General features: G+C 35.8%; 1 protein-coding gene across 12 annotated transcripts in view; it reads right to left on the bottom strand.

Annotated features, from left to right (window-relative positions):
* Window positions 1-24,158, bottom strand: part of EIF4G3 (eukaryotic translation initiation factor 4 gamma 3) — a 319,236-nt gene that overhangs the window by 185,792 nt on the left and 109,286 nt on the right. For all 12 annotated transcript variants that reach the window (XM_032495372.1, XM_032495370.1, XM_032495371.1 and 9 more), the window contains exon 3: window positions 7,293-7,421. In XM_032495372.1, coding sequence (XP_032351263.1) covers window positions 7,293-7,421 — 129 coding nt within the window. The remainder of the gene's footprint in view (window positions 1-7,292; window positions 7,422-24,158) is intronic.

Below are 24,158 nucleotides of genomic sequence, written 5' to 3' on the forward strand. Positions count from 1 at the left end.
CTTATCATTTTTCTGTTGCCTAACATATGGTTAAACTTTATAAATGCTCCTTGAGTAGTTAGGAAAAAAGTTTTAATTGAAATTGAAAAACTTCTTAATTTATAAAAACAAATTTATTGTTTCATTCAAATTATTCATAGGCTTTTTAATATTTTATCTAACCTGTATCAGTAAAACATTCTCTCTATATTTTTTAACTTTGATACTTACGATGTGAAAATCATTGATATCCTCGATTATTTTTATCTTGGTTCGTTGTGCAGAAAATTTCTTTCATACATATATATGAGATATATACACACACATTCTTGTGCTAAAATATATATTATATAAAAACAAATTTACTATCTGTGTCATTTATCTACATCAGGTATTGGCAAACTGGCACTTAACATGTAGCTTTTGTAAGGCCAGCCAAGAATGGGTTTTACAAATTTAAAGGGTTAAAAAAGAAGAAGAAGAAAATGCAAAAGACCATCTTGTCCACAAAATCCAAAATATTCACTGTCTGGTCTTTTCAGTTTCCTAATCTATGTCAGGGGGTGGCAAATTTATTCTGTAAAGGTCCAGATAGAAAATATTTTAGACTTTGCAGAGTCTCTTGCAACTACTCAACTCTACAACTGTAGCAAAAAAGCAGAATTCATAAATAAATTAGTATGCATGTACTTCAGTAAAACTTTACTTACCAAAAACAGGACAGGGTCAGATTTGGCCCTTGGGCCACAGTTTGTCAATCCCTGATCTCTATGATTACTAACTGTTCATTTCTCTGAGACGTCAATCTCTCACACTGATTATGAATTTGTCATTTTCAATTTTTTTACATTTGCTGTATATATATTCTAAACCAATTATTAAATAAATAAGAGTTTATAATGTTACATCTTCTAGAAATTAAATTTTTATATTGTTCAAAATTCTCTCTCCCATGTAGTTTTTTGCCTTGAAGTCTATGTTGACTTCTAAAAGCTGCTTATACCTGCTTTCTTTTTATTAGCATTTTTCTTTTAATGTTTCTGTGCTTTGCTTTCACTCTTTCTCTGTGACATTTAAATGCATATACCTAGATTTCAGTTTTTGACCAATCTGAATCACTATTTAACAGGGGAATTTAACGTTATTATTAATATTATAGTTACCAATATGTTTTTATCACATTTACTTTGTAATATCTACTTTCCTGCCTTTCGTTAAATTCATGGAATTTATGACCCCACTTTATTCTTTATTGTTAGAGAAATTATATATCCTTTTACCATTATTTGTGCCAGTACTTATCTACTGTCCTTCAGCTCTAATCCACTCTGTAAGTCAGAGGGTGCTCTCACCTTCTATCAGTGCGGCTCCAGACACTAGCTCCATTCAGATCTCTAGTCTCTGAGAGCCCTTTAGAGATGCTAGCAGCAGACAGGCATGCACACTTGATATTCAAAGTAACAGTCTCACCTCACTCTCTCATGAGTTTCTAACGACCAACCTGCACATATAGCTCCCTTCTCAAAAGTCTAAGCAACAGTCCCATAAAGGGCCCTTCCTCTAAGCTCCTAGGTTCTGACAAGACTACCATTTTCATTCCTCTGGGATGTTGCTGCTTCCTTCAGTTAATAATCTCTGGATTACCTCAGTGTCCCCTTGACAATCAATCAGATAGTATAACAAATTCATATACTAAATCCCCTCAATTTGAAATACTTAGTATGTTTTATTTTTCATTGTCCTGAAAATACTTTAACAGTTGCTCTGCTAAACTAATTAAGCTGTCACACTGTCAGTTATACTAAACAAGCAGGTCAAAATTTTGAAACTGAACTACGAAAGAAGATGGGTTATTTTAATGATGACCAGAGTAATAAGATTTGAAGTAATAAAAAACAGAGTCTTGAGTAATACAGTGTAGGACCTGAAAATGGAGTGACAGGGAACTGAAAAGGAGATTTATTTTGCTTGTGAAATATAATGAAATATTGGCAACATAATTTCTTTCTCCTTTATATCACCTACTTAGGTACCTATGGAACAAAATACTAGGCAGACAGAAAGGATACCATACAAGATGGAGAGCATTCAGGTAGTTTGAGAGTTTATCATTCCTCACAAAGAAAAAAAAAATGATGGTCCATCAACCAATGAAAAATTTTTATGCAGATCTAGCTCTCCCTGTTACCTAGTTATCAGCATCATCAGACATTTGAGAAATGAGAAAGGAATTGAAAAGGAACAGTAAATAAATATATGGATTGAGTGGAAATTTTTGTTAGTTTGGTAAGTAAATATAACATTTTATTATTCTAACCATCTATAAAATTCATTGTTTACAGTTAATTGATTCTACTTGCTTTAAATATAACTTAACCTTTCCTTCACTCTTCTTTGACAAAATCAAAATTACCACACAGCTACATGATGTGTGGTGGTGTCTGTTTTTTGTTGGGTATTGAATCACTGAAATTCATGATTCTTAGTACTATAAAGATGCTAGCTTTTCTAAACTTCACTTTGTAGTTAGCAAAATACCTCAAGTAAACTTTCTCATTTGATCACTGATAAAACAAATTATCCTATATTAAGCTAACCCTTTCCCTTCTTCCACATTCTGAAAATTGAACCCCCCACCCTGATTAATCTGGATAAGAACACACACCCATATGCCTGATTAAATTTGGGACAGTATTCTACATGTCTATGGTACTTATCCTCTCTCCTCACCTTTCTCCCTTAGTCCTATTTGCCCACCTCCCCGACAGCTCTCTAAATCACATAAATGGTGCTATGGATGGGGTTATGTCCCTCCTGCCCCCTATAAAAAATTCATACATTCAAGCTTTAATCCCCCTCCACATAATGTGATATTTGGAAACAGAGCCTTAGATATAGATGAGGTCATGGGTTGGGGCCCTCATGATGGGATTAGTGGCTTTTCAGAAACGCCAGAAAGCTTACTTGTCTGTCTGTCTGTCTCTCCCTCCACCCCCTGCCTCACTCCCTCCCTCTCTCTCTCCATCATGTGAGGACATAGCAAGGAGGCAAGACGGCCTTCTGCAATCCAAGGAGGCTCTCATCAGGAACTAAATCAGCTAGCACCTTGCTCTTGGACTTCCGAGAATACAGAAATGTGAGAAATGTCTGTTGTTTAAGCCACTCAGGCTATGCTATTTTGTTTTACAAGCTTGAGCTGACAGACACAAGTGGAATATAAATTTCTGCAGGAAAAGTTACAAGCACTTTGAATTGAATAGTGATACCACTCCAGTTTCTGATTCTCTTTAAAACTTACCTGCTCTATTTCCTATCCCCAAATTTACTGGCAAATGCAAGTTTCTGTAGCTGAATTGAAGGTGCAATTTTCAAATCCATAAAGATCTTTTAAAAAAAAATGAATGTCACAGCTAGGTTAAAAACAAAGATTGGCAACACTAAAGTGAGTTTCTCTTCTAAAACTATGGGAAGTAAGTGAGGTAAAGAAGTAAACCTACATGGGAAACTCTGGGAGAGGTTTTACACAACTTGTTAGAACAGATGAGTGGTAGCCAGAGACAAGAACCACCTCTCATTTGTGCACATATGTTTACATCCTATTCTGAAGAAAAAGAAGCAGGTAAATAGGTTGCCGCTGATGATGTAAGGAAGAGACTGGGAGCAATTTTCTACATTTTCCCTCTTTTATGTTTCAAAGCTATGAAATTCACCTTTCTTCAGCTTAGCTGCTTTCACTTAGACCATAATTGACTGATTTAGTGTCTAATATTGAGTCACAGACACAGGTAGCTATTTGAGACAAAAAGATCTGATTCACAGAAGAAGGGGAGACTGTCACTTCAGAAAGGGCATGTGGCTAAAGAAGTTTAATATTTTCTGCAGCTGATTTAATTTAAATGTAATAGTCCTGTGTATAAGAATAAACCACACTATTGCCAGCAGAAAATGACCAAAACTGGCCTCTACTTTTACCTTTGCTTAAGGGATAAGCAAAGATCTGGAAGGCATCTCAAGCTGCAGGAGAGAGCTTCTGAATTTCACACTAATACCAGACTCAGGTAGCCAAATTAGATGACTTAGACAAACACACACGTACACACATGCACACACGCACACATCCTGAAGAGAACCAAGATGAACAGGCATGAAAATAACAAATATCACTTACTGAAAGCATTAGCACATCCTGTTTTGAGACAGGATTTTATATAATCTTCATAACAACCCTCTTAAAGAATGGTAGAATTCTAATTCTCCCCTTAGCAGATGAAGAAACCAACTTCTAGTGATATTAAATAATTTACACAATATGATGTAACAAAGTGACAGACCAAGTCCCAGAACCTGGAGTCTGTTTGACTCTAAGGCTTTACTTTTTTCCTCTATTTTGGAGGCTCAGTTTTCCATAATGATCTACAAACATCTCAATTATTAAACCTAAGGAGACTGAGTTTCCCACAGAACTCCTCATTCCTCCAGATATGACAATTTAGAAAAACTTCCTCACTCTATCAACAGAAGTTGAGACACTGTTAGGAGACAAATGAATCCATACAAGGCTGCCTCTGTCAGGGGATAAAAAGGCGTGCAGTGAACTAGGTGTAATTTACTGGGTTCATCCATCAGATTAGGCAAAATGGGAACAAAACAGACCACAAAGTAAAGCAAGATAATATTTGGTGACCCTTCTCCCTGGGATTCATGTAGTCTTATTTCTAAAGGCAACTAATAAAATGGCATACAGAAAGGCATTTGTGGGCTCCACAACTGAGACCACAGCTAGAGCATCCTTTCTCAAATGCAAACTATGCATCTGCAAGCAGCCCTGTCTTTTAGAACACTTAAGAGCTTTGTGTCAACTGCTGGGGTCAAATCACAACTTTAAACAGCAAGAATTTGCAATGGAAAGCTAAGCTATTCCTGTTATGTGCCAGCTATCAACTGCTGGCCTTTCAGCTCAGAATTCACCTTGTTTGGCAGTACAGTGAAAATGCATCTGGCACAATGTTAAGCTTTGTCAGCAGAGGGCACTGTAAAGATATTGCAGGAGGAAAGGGTTTTGCTTCCCAGTTCCTATGGGCATGCACAGCAGGCTCCTGTGGTACGAAGGCTTCTCCAGAACCTGGTTTCTCCAGAACCTGACTTCTACAGTGCCACTGCCCTAGGGGGCACAGCTTCCTCAGTGCCAGGTTTCTGCTGCAGTGTGCAGCAGCCAGCAGTACCCATGGGTACGTACCACTAACAGTACCTTCAAGAGCCATTTTGTGCAGAGTGCCTCCTCTAAGAAACCTCCCTATGAAGAGGTTTCCTTCAGCACCTTAGAGGGCAGAATTCTGGCAAGTTCCAGAGGGTGAATTTCTAGTAAGTTCCACTGACGTGGCACCACAGCAACTTCTGTACCATTCTGAGAACCGCATCACACCCTATCTGACAAGGTCTGGATCTCAGCCCAAGATAGAGGAAGCAGTCTCTTGTCTAACACTAGCATGAAAAAAAGAGGCACAAGGTTTGGTAGGCCTTTTTTAGATTTTGGAGACAACATACACTACAGTTGAGTAGTTGCTACACCTTGACCTACCTACAAAGTCACCTGGGAGGTTTCTAGTTTTGAAGGAGGAACAGAATAAAAGAAGGCTCTGCAGCAATTTTAGGCGCATACAAGATGCTTGACCGCATGGGACCTGTGATCCTGTAGATTCAAGATTATCTAAAGTGTCTGTGGCAAACAGAGACGCTATAAGGAGCCTGAAGCCATTATGCACTGCAGCAACTCTTTGCTAAAGGAACTGGTGCTATAGAAGCCAGCTTTCCTCAGTATTTCGTAAGGCATAATGTGAATTTCCAGCAAGTTTCACAGGTTTCTAGCATGTGGCACTGGTATGATACTACAATGACTTCTCTACTATTAGGTGTGCTACATCATGCACTCTCTGAGAACAGCGTGGAGAAGGCTCTTCCATAGGGACTCTGTCTCAGCGCCAGGAGAAGCAGCTAATGCTTATATTTGTTATTTTTATATCATTCAGCATTCTCTTTCTTATTAGCCAATCTCCTTATTACTCCAATCCCCTATTATACTTAATACTCCTTCATATTAAACTTTCCCTATTTAAATCACTAGTTTTTCTTTCCTCTTGAGACTCAGACCAATAAACCTTATGAATAGCTTGGGTGGTTCTGTTCAGTGCCATAAAAACCAACACAAGAAGCTCACCTTGAACAACTAAGAGTTTATTTTGACATGTTTTACTTTAAAAACTCAAAATTAAATGGGAATAATCCTGACTGAGTTTAAGCATAGTACCAAGCCCAAATTAATTTATATATTCTTTAATAGAGCTTTTCAATCATGGTTTGGCAAGTTGTACACTCCTTCTCCAAACATTCTATAGTTTAAACTATCATTAATCAACCCCTGATTTATAATCACCAGCTTTAGGCATTATTTTTAGTAAGCACTTCTTTATCTCTCTTATTATTCAAGCTCTAAAAGATCTAAAATATAAAAGCCCAAATTGAAAATAATGTTATAAAATTAATTTTCCTTATTAAAAGAAATGGTTCTTAAGGGTAAATACTGACAATCTCACACAGCATGGACCGAGGTCACTGGCTTGACTCTCTACATTCCAGTAAGACTTCATAACTCTAGCCCACTCTTAACCACAAGGAAGCCCAAACAAGCACATAATGGTGAGCTGGTGTAAGGTGAACCGCTGGAAATGGCTTAAAATGCAGGGGACACACAGTGACATCTTCTTAAACAGCATTTCGATGTCTGCCGTGCCTATTAATTGGAAATAAACTAAGGAGTTCACTATTCTTTAAAAGTTCAACAAAATTTTAAACCGAATAAATTCCAATAATCTATTTACAAAACCAAACCAACAAATAAAAAAATTACTAAGAGGGAAAGACACCCATACCTTTTATGGAAGTAGAAGATAACCACCAATACTCCACCAAAAAGCAAGAAGGGAGACTAGCAGATTACACAGTGAAAAGCAAACAAGTGCTTTGTAGGATTTTTAATGAACTTTAGAATCATACTCTAATTTCTAAAACAACAAAAAGGAAAAAACTAAGTATCACTCATTCGTTTGAATGACTCCATAGATGAAATGTGTAAAATTGTTAGTAGCCACCATTATGAGAGGTGTGTCAAAAAAAATGTAAAAGACAAAAAAGAAACAGGCAAAACAGAAGTTACTCTTCAAGTAATGTTGCATGTTATTGTTTAAAAGTTTGCTTTAGAAAAACAGAAATGCTGCTTTTACACAGAAATTACTTTTAGGAAAAAAAGTTTTTCTTACTTGAGAGAGTCCAGGGGACGATGCATGTCCCGGGGGCGTTGCCGCAAGAGTTGGATGCCCCTTGTTTATTTCATGTGCTGAGTAAGGGGAAGGGGTCGGGGGTCCCGGCTGTCTTGCTACTTGTGTTACCTGTGAGGAAATCAATATTTAGTAAGAGTATTGTATCAGTAACTCAATCTTAATAAATATTGCTAAAATAAATAACTTTTATAAATGGAATTCTCTAACTCATAATTTATACTAAAATAAGTGCCAGACTGACTAAAGGCTTAAAATTTCAAAACCCAAACAATGAAATTCCTAGAAAAAAATGGACATGAATATTTTCATCAGTTTGATAAAAGATTCTTGAAGCATAATCTAAAACCAAAAACCTTAAAGGAAAGAATATGCTAAATGAAAGAAGCCAGACTAGAAACTATATAACGTACGATGCCACTTATATATTTTGTAAACGGAACAAAAAAGAAATAAATGATTGCAAGGGGAGAGGATGGCTATAAAATGGGCACAAGGGGATTCTGAGGGGTGACATAACTTCTATATCATGATGTAGTGAGAATTACATGTTTCTGTGCTTGTCAAAACTAACAGAACTATATACTAAAAAGGGCGAACTTTAGGTAAATTATACCAATAAACCTGAACAAAAAGAAGTTACTTATAGAGCATAATCTCATTTTTGTTTTTAAAAAAGTACATCTAAATATACATGTACATGCCCATGTACATATACTTCTATATGTATATCTATGTCTACGTATGTGTGCATATATATAATATATACATACATATACACATACTCACAAGGATATATGTCACATTAAAAAGATCTGTAAGAAGATACACAAAGATCTTAACAGAAAGCATACAGGTGTTTTTTCCTCTCATTTTTATTTTCTAATATAGTTCAACAGTCATAAACTTGTACAACAGAAAAATAACTAGCATATGTTTTTATGTAAATAAAAATTATATTTTCCCCGCTTTTTGCTAGCAATAAACTGCCCATCAGCCTGTGACGGATATGAAGCCACCTCATTCAGGCCCCTTTCTAGAGTCCAACACTCAGCCCTAGCCAGCTCTCTCACAGTCTAACTCACATTAGCACTAACAGTGTGGCAAACCTCCATGAATTGGGGGGGAGGGGGTCAATTCTGCTGTCATTTATATGAAAGAATTCATTCTCCTACTGTGAGGTTCTTAGATTTGGAGGTGGGGCATGAACCATTTTGCAATCTGGTAGAAACTACAAGCCTCTTCCTAGAATCATTTTAAATGAATAAAATACATAGAATTATGGCAAAAACCAATTATGTTGAACTCCAGGTATTAAAATACTAAGACAAAATTGTGATAAAGTAGTATATGTGTTCTTTATGAATGTATTATAAGTAAGAACTAATGGCAACTGTTGCCTACATACATAATTCAAAGAAATGATAGCATTCAATTAGATATTTTATCCAAGTTATTAAATCCCCTAAATTCTACCACAGAGTTAAAACCTCCACCCAGGGAGAAATGAAAGTGGTCCCCAAATGACATTAGATTTCCCTGGAATTCATTCAGTCAGAAGCTCTACTCCTTGGTAACGTAACCCTAGAATCCCTCATGTCTAATGCAAACACCTGAAGGCTCAGCTACATGTCCCCAAAGTTGAAACAAAATGGAATTGTGGGGAACTAACTACAGTCAAAAGTTCACAGGCTAAAAGAGACATGAATGATGCTAAAATGTGACTGAAGTTTAAAACTTATGTTGTCTTTAACTTCTTCCCTGCATTTTAAATAGTTTTATGATTTTCTTGAAAAACTTTGTTTCCAATTTGGAGTAAAAATTATGTTTATAAGGGAATGAGGTTTACCATGAAATGTTACAGCATTTATAAATCTCATCAGGGAAATTTTTCAAAGATAAAAAATCAGATTGCTATTTAAACATCTACTTTAGAAAATTAATAACCAGAAATAAAGTTACTTACAAGCAAATATCTCACCAACAAGGCTTTATAAATTTATATTCTTGTTTCACATGCTTAAGATTATCTTGATATTCTACTAAAGCAAAGCATCACATGGATAGATATTTTTAAGATTAGGAAAAAAAATCTGCACAATGAAATAATATGAGAGCTATGTAAAAGCCATGTTAGATCAATTCTACAATTCATCCTGATAAAACGATCAAAGATTAAACCTACCAAGGACAATAAATCATAGTATGGAAAAACGTTTTTTAAACTGCTATTAAGAATAAATGAATATTAATATATACTATCGCATGCATGTCACTGATAAACAAGAGTAAATTTTTAAAAACTTCACTCCAGTATTGGCAGGGATCTAGGGAAACTGGACATAGGATACTGTGAATCAGTTTAGCACATTCCCAGAACTACAGAGCAATGTGTCACAACTGCCTTAAAACCACACTCCAAAAATAGGATACATATCCCGAAGAAATAATCTTACCTCAAAAATTAGGAACTTAAAGTTATATATAGCACTACTACATATGATAGCAAATAATGGGAATTTGGGAAAATAAAGTAACAAAATAGAAATGAATTTGTAAAACAATCAGGATTAAAAAAGAAAAGACACACTCTTCACAACTGTAAAGAGATTCTTCTATATACTACTGACAAAGACCAAAAGAACTACACATCAATGATTTCAGATAAAGATTAGTGTCCATCTGGTTCATTTTTCCCTAAAAACTGTTTGAATGTACTTTCTAAGAGTATTCTATCACCCCATGAACTACAAATTTTTGACATAAAGAGAAAAGGCATTTTGCCAAAGCCAAAAATACATGCTATAGCTACCATTAAAAATTTCCTTAAAGCCTGCAATAAAAAAACACCTTTACAAGCAAATATCCCTGAGGTGTGCAGTCTTTGCTGTTCCTAACGGGTTAGCCAATGCAGGAATCCTTTGGTACTATATATTCTAGTAGGGTGCTCCCTCCCAAATTTGGGAGCTTCCACTAATAAAAGCAAGCCAAAGAAAACAAATCTGTATCAAAATAAGGTATATCTAAATAATAGGAGAACTAGGAGAATTGTGTCATTCTTAAAAATTCTTCCTTAAAAAAGCTACTACAGGCAATAGGCCTCTGAACTTCACTGTGCTCTATTTTATTTAAAAAGACTCCTATTACAAGTATCACACTGCATTACACACTACATGTTTGCTTTTAGGGCACTATAGAGCTTACTATCTTTGAGGGCCAGATTCCAGGTCCTGCCTGTTCAGCACCTCTCAATCAGTATTCCCCATCTGGAGAGTTTCCTCGCTTCCTCTACTTTTTGAAGGAAGATGTCATCTGTTCCTAGTGCCCTTACTTCATCCCCAATTTCTTTCCAATAATTGGAAAGGTGGACTAGGGTATTGATCTTCCTAAGTATACATCTGTGAGAAACAGGAAAATGTGCACCACAGTACATGTACAAAAATGTTCATAGTTGCATTGTTCTTAGTAGCAAAAATAGGGAATAACACGACTGTTCATTAACAGGAAAATGGATTAATAATGAAATATTCTCCTACAAGGAAATTAATTTTAAAACTAGAGCAACATGTCACAACTTGAATGATTCTCATAAATGACACTGAGTGAAAGAGAACGCAAAAGAATACAAAAAGTGTGATGTCTGTCAAGAGTTCCAAAACAAACAAAACTTGACTATGTTACTTTAGAAATGCATAAATGGATGGCGATAGTGTAAATAAATGCAGGGAATTTTTCTTAAGGCAGATATATTACTTTGGGAAGAGAAGGAGTTGTGATCCGTAAAGGCCACATAATTTTTTTTTTTTTACACCTGGGAGGTGAGACACAATTACTGCTTTAAAATTATTTGGTAAACTCTACATTTATTTTCTACGCACTTGTAGGAATGTAATCCTCTTTCATGTCATAAGCAAGATTAGAGAAAAAAACAAGCAAACTACTTAAGACCTGAGGTAAAATATTAGTTACACTCTTATTAGTTATATTGTTGCTCTACAGAGTAAAAAGAATGTGAAAAGAAAATAAATTTTGATGAAAGAGAGAAATCCTCTAAATTTCTGACTTAGTGAAAACTTCAGCTAGCTAGTAAATTTTCGCTCAAGATTTCCACCTAAAAGCATCTCCTATAAAATCAACGATATTTGGTGGTTGCTGACTAGTATAACCTGAAGAATCTTTTGAAAATGTAATGGTAAACCATAAAGACCATGGAAACTAAGATTAGCCATTAAATAAAAAGTTGATTTATTCAGCACTTAATTACCTGATTTGATAAAATACCTGGCCAATTAAGAGCTATCATACAAAAACAATTTTCAAATAATAATTTAAAAATTAAAGTTTCCTGAACATCATCATTCTGTCATGACCCCAGAGCAATGAAAATGCCATGCAGGAAACAGACAGGGTTGGGGGGTAGGGCTAGGTGTAAGCAATAGGGAGTAGGGACTATGGAGAACTGGAGAGAATGCCCAACCGTCGCAGAGGGCACTAAATACTCAAGATACTCAGCTGTAGCCAAGTGCTGCCATTGAGAAATTCCAGATAGGTTGTGCAGTATTTTCCAAGTTCGCAAGAAAAACTAAAACTAAGGATTTTTATAAGAAATTTTCCTGACTTTCAAAACATTGTACAAGTCAAATAAAGTACATCTACAGATTAAGTACACAGGCTGCCAGTGTGTGAATCTGGTATCTAGGGGCACCTCATAATGATCACCAAATATAAACTTTCAATTTTAATGAAGTACTTATGTATAGACTGTGGGTGGATTCTAGACTGACTGACTACAGATATATTGTTAAATATTATACATAAAACATATATGGAGCATTGTATTTTTATTCATTGCACATATAACATGCATATACTGCATAATATAATGTGTGATAAATATATGGTACTTAAAAATACACTTTAGGGGGAGGGGAAGGTAATTAGGTTTATTTATTTACTTACTTTTGGAGGAGGTACTGGGGATTGAACCCAGGACTTCATGCATGCTAAGCATTTGCTCTATCTCTTGAGTGGTACCTCCCCCCTAATTAAATCTTTACTAAAAGGATTACAAAGGACTGCTATCAAGTAATAGTAACGTTTTCAGCAAAAAAAAAAAAGATTCATACAAAGGTAAAAAGGGCACATAGTTTATTCTAAGATGCCATCACTTACTTTTTTATCCCAAGATAAAGTTTATTTAGTGAAGTCATCTAAAAACATTCCAACAGCTGCAACTCCCCCATAGAAATGACCAAGTTCAATTTGGGGTAGACTGGAAAGATTCCAAAGCTTTTCTTCCCTTGGCTAACTTCAATACTCTATGATCCTCTAGCAGCTGAATGGGTAAGTAGTTTCCCCTTTTCATTAGTCTTCCAATATCATGCTAGTTCTTCCTTCAGATCATTTATTTCCAATGTCTAGAGATATTTTTTATTACAGATATTGGGAAATAAATAAAAACTGGCCTAGTCAACTAAAAAGGCGCACTACAGTGGATACGAGAAAATTTTTTACTATGTATCATGACATTTTTCAAATTCTCTCTGATATTACCACTGACAATCCCCACCAACCACCAAGAAAAAAAGAAAGAAAGTAAATGACTTCTCTTTTTCTCTACTCATAGCCACACTTCTATTAGGTTGAACCATATGAAACTTCAGATATATAAGTTGCTGGCCATATTTTAGAAAAAGGCAATTTTGTACGATTCAAGTAATACTTAAGTACTCAAGCAAACAGATGTTATCATGGACGGTGCTATCACGGACCGTTAGCACTGGGCTCAATTTTGAGGATTGTTTCTCTTCATATTTAGTAAATGGCAACAGAAACAAGAGAAAGACAAAGAAATTAGCTGTTTTTTCAACGTTAACTGTAAGTGCCTACCATGGATCAGTAACAATGAAGTAAAAATAAGAAAAAAACATCTGCCCTCCAAACATGTCTAGGTATAATAGGTAACTAAGAGTGTACCACATACGAATCCTGGGGGCTAGAGGGCAAACTGTTGTAAACAGAATTCTAAAATGGCTCTCAATATTCCTGTCTGGTGCACACAACCTGTATAATTCCTCCCCTTTAAGACAGGCAGTACCAGTGAATATGATGGACCACCACTCCTGTGACCACGTAACTAAACAACTGACTTCAGGTTAATCAAGAATGAGATTATTCTGGGTGGATGTGAATTTACTAGGCGAGCCCTTTAAAACACAGTGAATTATCAGAGAGATGTTTCCCGGCTATTCTTAAAGACTAAGCAGACTTCCAGGTTGTGAGAGGGGCACACAGCAAGGACCTGAAGGTAGTCTCTAGAAGCTAAGAGCAATTCCCAACCAAAAGCCACTAGGAAAACAAGGACCTCAGTCCTACAACTACAAAGAAATAAATTCTTCCAGCAATCCCAATGAGCATGGGAGTGAATCCCAAGCCTTACATGAGAATACAGTCCTTGCTTACACTTTAATTTCAGCATGGTCCTGAGCAGAGGACCCTGCTACCCAAGACCCAAAGAATCTGTGAGATAACAAATTGTTGCTATTTTAAGAAGTTAATTTTGTGATTTGTTATGTAGTGAAGAAAAACTGGGGTAAGAACTCACATGGCAGAGAAAACAACAGGTATAAGACCCTGAGATCTTGACAAGCAACAGGTCAAGGAGCAGGAGTGACTAAATTGTTACCTGCAGGGTGGGGGGTGGGGGTTGTCCCCTGAACATGAGGCTAAAAAGAGATGGAAGTAGAGGCAAAATTACTTAAAGGCTTACAGGCATTGTAAGGACCTGGATATTGTTTTAAGTGGAATAGAAAACTTTTGGAAATTCTAAGTGTGACCAGATCTGATGTTTTCCAAAGATCATTTTGGTTGCTTTGTGAAAAAAAAAAAAAAAAAAAAGAATTGAAGAGTACAAGAATGGAAACAGATTAGTTTAAAAGCTATCACATTAAACTAGGCCAAAACTGATGGTGGCTTAGAACAGTAAAGATAAAGATAAAAAAAAGTAGACCAATTTGGATTGTATCTTAGAGGCAGAGCCAACAGAAATTGCTACTAATCTAATTTTACCTCTGTCCCTACTGAAGGAAAGGGACAGAAGGGAATGATGACTGATTCACTCATTTAATATGCATTTATTGAGAACAAATTTAATGCCATGCACTGGTGCACAGGATACAAAACTAGGTGGATAGAAACTACAATTTCTGCCTTCATGGAGTTTACATTCTAGCTGAAGGAAATAAGGTAACAATAACATAAAATAATTATATATTTAAATGTGATAACTGTTACGGAAATTAGAGTTGGCCTTTAGGTTTATGGTGTGAAATATTAGGTGGGTGTAGGTTATTACTGTGAGATAGGGAGAACAGACTTATGGAAAGCGGTAATCGTTAAGTTTTTTTTTTTATATGGAGGTACTAGGGGTTGAACCCAGGGCCTTGTGTACGCTAAGCATGTGCTCTACCACTAGGCTATACCCTCCCCCAAAAGTAAAGTTTTATATACCAATTAGATATCCAAATGAAAGTGGTAAGTAGCCAGTTGAATATATGAATCTAAGTTCAGAAGAGGAGTCAGGGCGAGAGAGGATAAATTTGGAAGTAGGTTCATTATCAAAGTTTCAGGTAGTCTCTAAGATAATTATGAAAACTAGCAGATGAAAATATGAAAAGTCTGAAATTTATAAACTGGGGGCAAAAACCAAAGCTAAATTTCTTTCTGGATCTATTTGGTCAGTGTTAATTCTTGCATACTCAAGACAGTGCTCCACTCTCTCAGCAGAATCTATCTGATTAATTTCTCTGCTTATAACTCTAAAAGAAAAAACAACATTGTCATCGAGTAAATCAGTAATGTCCTGAATTAAAATTAAATCAAGTTCAGAATCTCATAATTTTGAAAACAAAAGGTAACTGAAGAGCAATCAATCTAACTTTAGCAATCCTATGATCAATATGGACCTAGCACCACAGAGAAGACCCAACAACTATTTTTTTAGGTTGGTTAGTTATTTTTTTAAATTGAAGTGTAATTGACATATAACAAAAGTTATTGTTTTTATTAAATAATGGGTCTGCAGATGTTAGGACAGAATATAAAGGACAGGAGAGAGGGCATGCAGTAACTGTAATACAAACCAATTTGATACAATTTCTAATTTTACCTCCTCTGTCATGCAGTCAACACTGACTAAGCATCAGCGCTCGTAAGGCACTGTATTACGCTATAAAAATAGCCCTTGTGCTCAAGGAGCTCCAATAGAAAGAAGATCACAGTAAATAAATCATCTGATAAATGCTATAAGGATGTATAAAGTATTGCTAAAAAACAAAGTAACTGGGTCTGAAATTGTGCAAGGGTTTGGTGAAATTTGAGTAGCACCTTGAGAAGTAAAAAGCTTCAGTACAGACCAAGAATTTGAGATCTTATTTTGAAAAGAAAATTATTGAGTACAGAGATAAGAAGGAAAACATGTTCTGCAAATAGCTAAGGGATTCTCCTTAGAAAGGGTTGGGAAAGAGAGAGGTAAATGAAATGAAGCTGTTACAACTGTAGCCTGATTACAGCCTGACTGTAGAAAGACTACATATTCCTTCCTAAGATTTTTTTATTTTTTGCTCTCAGTAAGGAAGAGCCACTGAAAATTTTAAATGAGGATACAATCTTACCTTATTTATATTAAGGATAAGAGAGAGGCATTTGTCCACCAAAACGAAATTTGTATATGGATGTTCATTATTACTAACATCCAAGAAATAGAAATAACTTAAATAAGTATCAACTGAAGAACAGATAAATGAAGTATCAAATATTCACATAAAAGATAAAATTCAGCAATAAAAACATGATGCTAAGAGAACTAAGTCATCACAAAGAACCAGATACGTATGATTCCATTTATACGAGACGTTCAGAATAGGCAAATCTATCATAAACAGAAAATAGATTAGTGGCTGCCTAGGGCTGGTGGGTTGGGGAGTGATGACCTAATAAGGGACACCAGATTTCTTTCTGGGGTAATGAAAATGTCCCAAAATTGGGTAGTTATGGGAAAGAAGATGATTTTCACAAGGGAATTAATTTAAAGAGACCAATTCAAGAAATAACTTTAGCCAAGAGCTTCACAGTTAACCTATGGCTCCTACCTGCAATACATCACAATACCTAAAGGCAACAACAGGAAAGTTATGAAGATTCACATCTGACTGCAGGAAAAGACATGGCAGATCTAGAAGTTATTCCATCCTACTCACCTAACCTAACTTCAGATCATTGGCTTTGGTGACACAATAACAAACTATATGCTCAACATTTCTATCTCAGTTACTATTCTTTTTGGTTTAATCTATTCTTCTGTATGTTAGAAACTGAGGTACTGAAAATACCATAGGAGAAAACACGACCTTACAGAACTTCAGCTCTGTCATTAATAGCTGTGTTACTATGAGCAAATAACTTGAGGAGTTTTACTTTCTTACTTTACAAAATAAAGAAATCTTAAGAGGGATGTAATGAAAGATTAGAGATACATTTCCAAGAGTACCTAACATAGTGCTTGATACACAGAAGTTGGAAGCTAGTAATATTCCTACCGACAAATTAAATATTAGATTCTTAAAGACCGTTATATGAACATACAAACTATTTTTAAAAAAACACAGTTCAACAAGATATCTAGTGCATTTTTAAGCATGGATATCATGGGTTTGTACTATATATGTTACAAGATCAATGACTATTTTTAGAATATAAAAATATTAAATTAAGAAGAAATAATTGAGTTTTGGGTCAGTTTACATTACTTATAACACCTAAGGGATTTTATCAGTTGAGGCATATGCATGAGATAACAAAGCTCTTTAATTCACTTGTATCTGCTTTGTTGATAGGCCCACAAAAACAAATTAGCAAAAAGTACATCAGAACTAAGAGCAGATCATGAAACCTCTAACAAATTAAAATGCAACACTGAATCATTGACTAGTCAAAGAATGAATAATTCACTGATTCTGTAATGACATAAACCCCTATATCCTCTAATAAAGATTCTTCAACGAAATCATCACTGGTTCCAAAAAGGATGCCCATCCCCTTTAGAACCAGATTTTTAGTATTATGAATATAATTCAAGTTTAGACAGTAAAAAGGAGAAAACTGACACCATACCTAAAACTCTACAGTATTCAGATTAGATACAGAGATGGTTTCCCCAAGGCTTAGTCTGTTTTATTTAGATGCCATTCGGGAGCTCCTGAGAATCTCACAAGAAAGATTCATGGAGATTATCATTCTCCTTTAATATAAGAGTTGACAGTATAAATTCTCTTACAGGTAAAACAAAGGGAAAAAATCAGACAAAAGAGTAAAGATCAAAAAGCAAGAGTTAGGAAGAATGAAGAATTTATAAACAAAACAGCACTGTTTCATTTTAGAGTATAACTATCTCTTCATCAAGTGTCCAAATTGTATGTTCTAAAAGTTTGCTTAGTTGTTAGGGGACCGAGCCGCTACCTATGTTGGGAGGAAACAGAAAAGAAAGAACTATATAAGAAAACTGAAACATCATCTATCAAAGCGAAGAATAAATGGATAATGACGAATCAAACAACAGTAGAAAAATTACATTATTTAGGGATACAGAGTTAATGCCCAAGGAACTAAAAGCAAAAATAGTTAAAAGTGGCTGCCTCTGAAGGGTAAGACTGGAGAAGGAAGAGCAGACAAGGTTTTTTTTTTTTCTTTTCCTTATAAACCCTTCCATGTTATTTGCTTTTTAAAAATCATGTTTTCCAAGGGTGGATATAGCTCAGTGGTAGAGCACATGCTTAGCATGCACAAGGTCCCGGGTTCAATCCCCAAGACCTCCATTAAATAAATAAATAAAACCTAATTACTTCCCCTACCTTCTCACCAAAAAAACCCATATATATTCCATACTTCTGTCTTCATTCAAAAGATGGATAAATGTTAATCAGCTATTTAAGAATCATCATAAAGATTTAACAAAATAACAAAGATTAATAAAGCAAGGATGTTCATCACAGTCTTTATTATAAAAGCAATAGAGAAATAACCCAAATGTCCATCAAAAGATGACCAGTTATATAAATCATAATACAAAAGGAACACCATTATTTATAAACATTTCCACTCCTGAAACTGTTTTTCATTTTTCATCTTTATTAGGTAGAACTGTTACAATTTGACTGCATATATACAATATATTGCATATAAATACATATATACAATATACTACACATTTTTTTAATTTATGTATATGTATTGTTCATTGTTCCTAAGAACAATTTAGAGCTTTAGCATTTTTAACTTAGTTATCAAAGGAATAAAGCCAACCACAAAATAACAATCAACAGAATGCAGTAATCCCATCATAAAGGACAGTCACATGTGCTTACCCATATTCAAGAGATCAATAATCTAAGTTATAATTAGTTCATTTGTATCTTTTTTTTCAGATTCCACATATAAGTGATATCATATGGCATTTCTCTTTCTCTTTCCAGTCCACTTCACTTAGAATATCCAGGTTCATCCATGTTGCTTCAAATGGCATTATCGTATCATTTTTTATGGCTGAGTAGTATTCCATTATATACACGTACCACATAGTCTTTATCCAGTCATCTGTTGAAGGACATTTGGGTTGCTTCTATGTCTTGGCTATTTTAAATAGTGCTGCTGTGAACATTGGGGAGTATGTGTCTCTCTGAATTATATTTTTCTTTGGGTATATGCCCAGGAGTGGGGTTGCTGGATCACATGGTAAGTCTATTTTTAGTTTTTTAAGGAACCTCCATACTGTCCTCCATAGTGGCTGTACTAATCTACACTAACACCAACAGTGTAGGAGGGTTCCTTTTTCACCACACCCTCTCCAGCACTTATCATTTGTAGACTTTTTAATGATGGCCATTCTGGCTGGTGAGGTTATATCTCACTGTAGTTTTCATTTGCATTTCTCTGACAATTAGTGATTCTGAGCATTTTTTCATGTGCCTATTGGCCATTTGTATGTCTTCACTGGAGAACTGCTTCTTTAGGTCTTCTACCCATTTTTGGATTGGGTTGTTGGTTTTTTGATATTAAGGCATATAAGCTGTTGGTATATTTTGGAAATTAGTCCCTTGTAAGTTTCATCATTTGTAAATACTTTCTCCCATTCTGTAGATCGTCTTTATGTTTTGGTGATGGTATCCTTCGCTGTGCAAAAGCATTTAAGCTTAATTAGATTCCATTTGTTTACTTTTATTTCCATTACTCTAAGAGCTGGTTCAAAAAATACATTGCTTGGATTTATGTCCAAGAGTGTTCTGCCTATGTTTTCTTCTATGAGTTTTATAGTAAATTTTGTCTTATATTTAACTCTTTAATCCATTTTTTAACTTTTTTTAAACAATATTGTCTCTTCTAGTCCAAGAATATGGTATAATATATCTTTCACTTGTTTATGTCATCTTCAGTTTCCTTCATCAGTGTCCTATAGTTTTCAGAGTACAAGTCTTTTGCCTCCTTGGATAGGTTTGGTGTGATAGTAAATGGTATTGTTTCCTTAATTTCCTTTTAGATATTCTGTTGTTAGTGTATAAAAATGCAATTGATTTCTCAATATTAATTTTGTATCCTGCAAATTTACCAAATTCACTGATGAGTTCTAGTAGTTTTCTGGTTGCTTCATTGGGGTTTTGTATGTATTATATCATGTCATTTGCAAACAGTACAATTTTACTTCATTTCCAATTTAGATTCCCTTTCTTTCTCTTCTCTGATTGCCATGGCTAGGACTTCCAAAACTATGTTAAATAAAAGAGGCGACAGTAGGCATCCTTGTCTTGTTGCTTATCTCAGAGGAAATGAAGTCAGCTTTTCCACATTAAGTATGACGTTAGCTGTGGGTTTATCATATATAGCCTTTATATACTGAGGTATGTCACGTCTATGCCCACTTTCTGGAGAGCTTTTATAATAAATAGATGTTGAATTTTATCAAAAGCTTTTTCTGCATCTATTGAGATGATCATGCGGTTTTTATTCTTCAAGTTATAACAGTGGTGTATTACACTGATTTGCAGATAGTTAAAAATCCCAGCATCCCTAGGATAAATCCCACTTGATCATTCCCCCTTTTATTGCACTGTTGGAGTCAATTTGCTAGTATTTTGTTGAGGATTTTTACATCTATATTCACAAGTGATATTGGCCTGTAATTTTCTTTGTTTAGGATATCTTTGTCTGGTTTTAGTTAACAGGGTGATGATGGCCTCATAGAATGATTTTGGAAGTGTTCCTTCCTCTGCAGTTTTTTGGAATAGTGTCTCTCCTCTAAATGTTTGGTAGGATTCACCTGTGAAGCCATCTGGTCCTGGACTTTGGTTGGTTGGGAGTTTTTTAATTACTGATTGAATTTCAGTACTGGTAATTGGTTTATTCATATTGTCTATTTCTTCCAGGTTCAGACTTGGCAAATTGTACCTTTCTAAGAAAGTGTCCATTTCTTCTACATTGTCTTTTGGTTGATGTATAGCTGCTCATGATTCCTTGTATTTCTACGGTGTTGATTTCTTTTTTCATTTCTAATTTCATTAGTTTGGACCTACTCCCTTTTTTGCTTGATAAGTCGGACTAAAAGTTTATCAATTTTGTTTCTTTTCAAAGAACCAGCTTTTAGTTTCATTGATTTGTTCTACTGTTTTTTTTTTTAGTCTCTATTTCATTTATTTCTGCTCTATAATCTTTATGATTTCTTTTCTTCTACTAAGTTTAAGGTTTGTTCTTTTTTCTCTAGCTGCTTTAGGTGTAAGGTTAGGTTGTTTATTGAGATTTTTCTTGTCTACTGAGGTAGGCTTGTATTGCTATAAACTTCTCACTGAGAACTGCTTTTGCTGCATCTCAGAGGTTTTTGGACTGTTGTGTTTTCATTTTCATTTGTCTCAAAGTATTTTTGGATTTCCTCTTTGATTTCTTCAGCCATCTATTGGTTGTTTAATAGCGTATTGATTAGCCTACCCATGTCTGCAGCTTTTGTACTTTTTTTTCCTTGTAGTTGATTTCTAACCTTGCTATAAGTATAGCACTGTTTTCATTGTTTTCACAAAAGATGCTTGGTACAATTTCAATTTTCTTAAATTTCCTGAAGCTAGCTTTGTGGGCCAGCATGGGGTCAATTCTGGAGAATGTTCCATGTGCATTTTGTTGCTTTCAGGTGGAATGCTCTATAGATATCAATTGAGTTCATCTGGTCTAATGTGTTATTTAGGGGCTGTATTTCTTTAGTGATTTTTCTGTCTAAATGATCTCTCCATTGATGTAAGTAGGGTATTAAGGTCCCCCATTATTATTGTTATTGTCGATTTCTCCTTTTATTTCTGTTAACAATCACTTTATATACTGAGGTGTTCCTATGTTGGGTACATATATATTTACAATTGTTATATCCTCTTCTTGGATTGATCCCTTAGACATTACGTAGTGTCTTTGTCTCTTGTAACAGTCTTTAAAATCTATTTTGTTTGATATAAGTATTGCTACTCCAGCTTCCTTTTGGTTTCCATTTGCATGGAGTATCTTTTTTCCATTCCTTTATTTACAGCCTGCATGTGTCTCTATCTCTGAAGCGGGTTATCTTGTAGACTGCATATATATGGGTCTTGTTTTTGTATCCATTCAGCCAGTCTATGTCTTTGGTTGAAGCATTTAAACCACTTACATTTAAGGTAACTATCACTATATATGTTATTCCCATTCTGTTAACTGTCCTGTGTTTGTTTTTGTAGGTCTTTCTTTTCTCTCTCTCTCTCTTCTTTTTGTTCTCTTTTCTTGTGTTTTGACGACTAGAGAAGGTCCTTTAACATTTGTTGTACAGCTGGTTTGGAGGTGGTGAGTTCTTTTAGCTTTTGTTTATCTGTGAAGCTTTTGATTTCTCCATCAAATCTGAGAGCTTTGAGGGACTGATGATTCTTGGTTGTAAGTTTTTTCCTTTCATCACTTTAAATATATTGTGCTACTCCCTTCTGGCCTGAAGAGTTTCTGCTGAAAAACAAGCTGATAACCTCATGGGAGTTTCCGTGTATGTTATTTGTTGCTTTTCTTTTGCTAATTTTAACATCTTCTCCTTATCCTTAATTTTTGTCAATTTGATCACTATGTGCCTTGGTGTGTTCCTCTTTGGGTTGGTCCTGTGTGGAACTCTCTACACATCCTGTACTTGGGTGATTGTTTCCTTTCCCAAGTTGATGAACTTTTCAGTTATTATCTCTCCAAAATTTTTCTCAGGTCCTGTCTGTCTCTCTTTGCTTTCTGAGACTCCTATAATGCGAGTATTAGTGTGCTCCATGTTGTCCCAGAGTTCTCTTAAACTATCCTCATTTCTTTTCATTCTTTTTTTCTGTTCTGCAGTAGTGATTTCCACTAATCTGTCTTCTACCTCATTAATACATTTTTCTGCCTCATTTAGTCTATTCTTGGTTTCTTCTAGAGTGTTATTCATTTCAGTAATTTTATTCTTCAACTCTGTTTGGGTACTCTTTATATTTTCCAATTCTTTGCTAAAAACTTCACTCTATGTATCTGTACTACTCTTGAGTTCTCTGAACATCTTTGCCATCATCATTCTAAACTCTTTCTCAGATAAACTGTCTATCTCCTCATCACTTATTTCTTCTTCTGGGATTTTATCTTCTGCCTTATCCTGGTGGACATACCTCTGCTGCCTCATCTTGTCTGTCTTCCTTTTTGTATTTTCAGGGAGGTTAATTACATTTCTCGACCTTGGAGAGGTAGCCCTCTGTGGGAGATGTGCTATGTGTCCCAGCAGTACACTCATCTCTTGTCACTCAAGGGCCAGGGTCCAGCTGGCCCCAGTGTAGAGTCTGGCCTCTGTTTGTGGATTCCTTCTACATGCTTTGGGACCGTTGTTTTCTTATTTCTGCCCCCTGGTGAATGAGGCTGGACTAGAGGCTTCTGCACGTTTCCTGGTAGGAGGAGCCACTTCCTGCCCACTGCTGGGTGAACCTTACTTAGCCCTGGACCTCTGGTGGATAGGGCTCTGTATAGAGGCATTTGTGACTCAGGAAGTCTGCTGATGGGTGGGGCTGTGTTCCCACCCAGTATGTTGTTTGACCTGAGGCTTCCCTTACAGGCTGTTGGGTGGGGCTAGGTCTTGGTGATAATGATCCAATCAAGATGTCAGCCTCAAGGAAAATTCATGTAGATGGACACTCCTGGAAATGTCCACCACCAGCTTTTATGTCCCCTGGGTAAGCCTCAACCAACCCTTACCTCCCTAGGAGAACTTCCAAAACCAACAGATAGGTCTGGCCCAGGTTCCTATGAAATCACTGTCTCTGCCTTTGGACCTGGCATGTGCAAGATTCTGTGTACGCTTCCCAAAAGAATGAAGTCTCTGTTTCCCCCAGTTCTGTGGGGCTTCTGAAGTTAAGCCCCACTGGCCTTCAAAACCAGATGTCCTGGGATCTCTTCCTCCCAAAGCCAGATCTCTGGGCTGGGGAGCCTGACGTGGGGCTCAGAACTCTCACTCCTGTGGGAGAGCTTCTGCAACTTAATTGTTCTTCAGCCTGTGGGTCACCCACCTGGGGGGTATGGGGCTTGATTATATTGCAAGTACACCCCTCCTACCATCCTGCTGTGGTTCTCTATGTTTCCAGTTGAAGAAGATCTGTTTTGCTAGGCTCCAGTCTTTTTTCTCAATGGCTGTTCAGCAGTCAGTTGTGGTTCTGTTGTAGTCACCAGGAGAGGTGAGCTCATGGTCCTATTATTCTGCCATCTTGATAAGAAATCTAAAAGTGCTTTCTTCACAGCACCAATATA

Source organism: Camelus ferus, chromosome 13 (assembly GCF_009834535.1).
Source record: "Camelus ferus isolate YT-003-E chromosome 13, BCGSAC_Cfer_1.0, whole genome shotgun sequence".
Lineage (NCBI taxonomy): Eukaryota > Metazoa > Chordata > Mammalia > Artiodactyla > Camelidae > Camelus > Camelus ferus.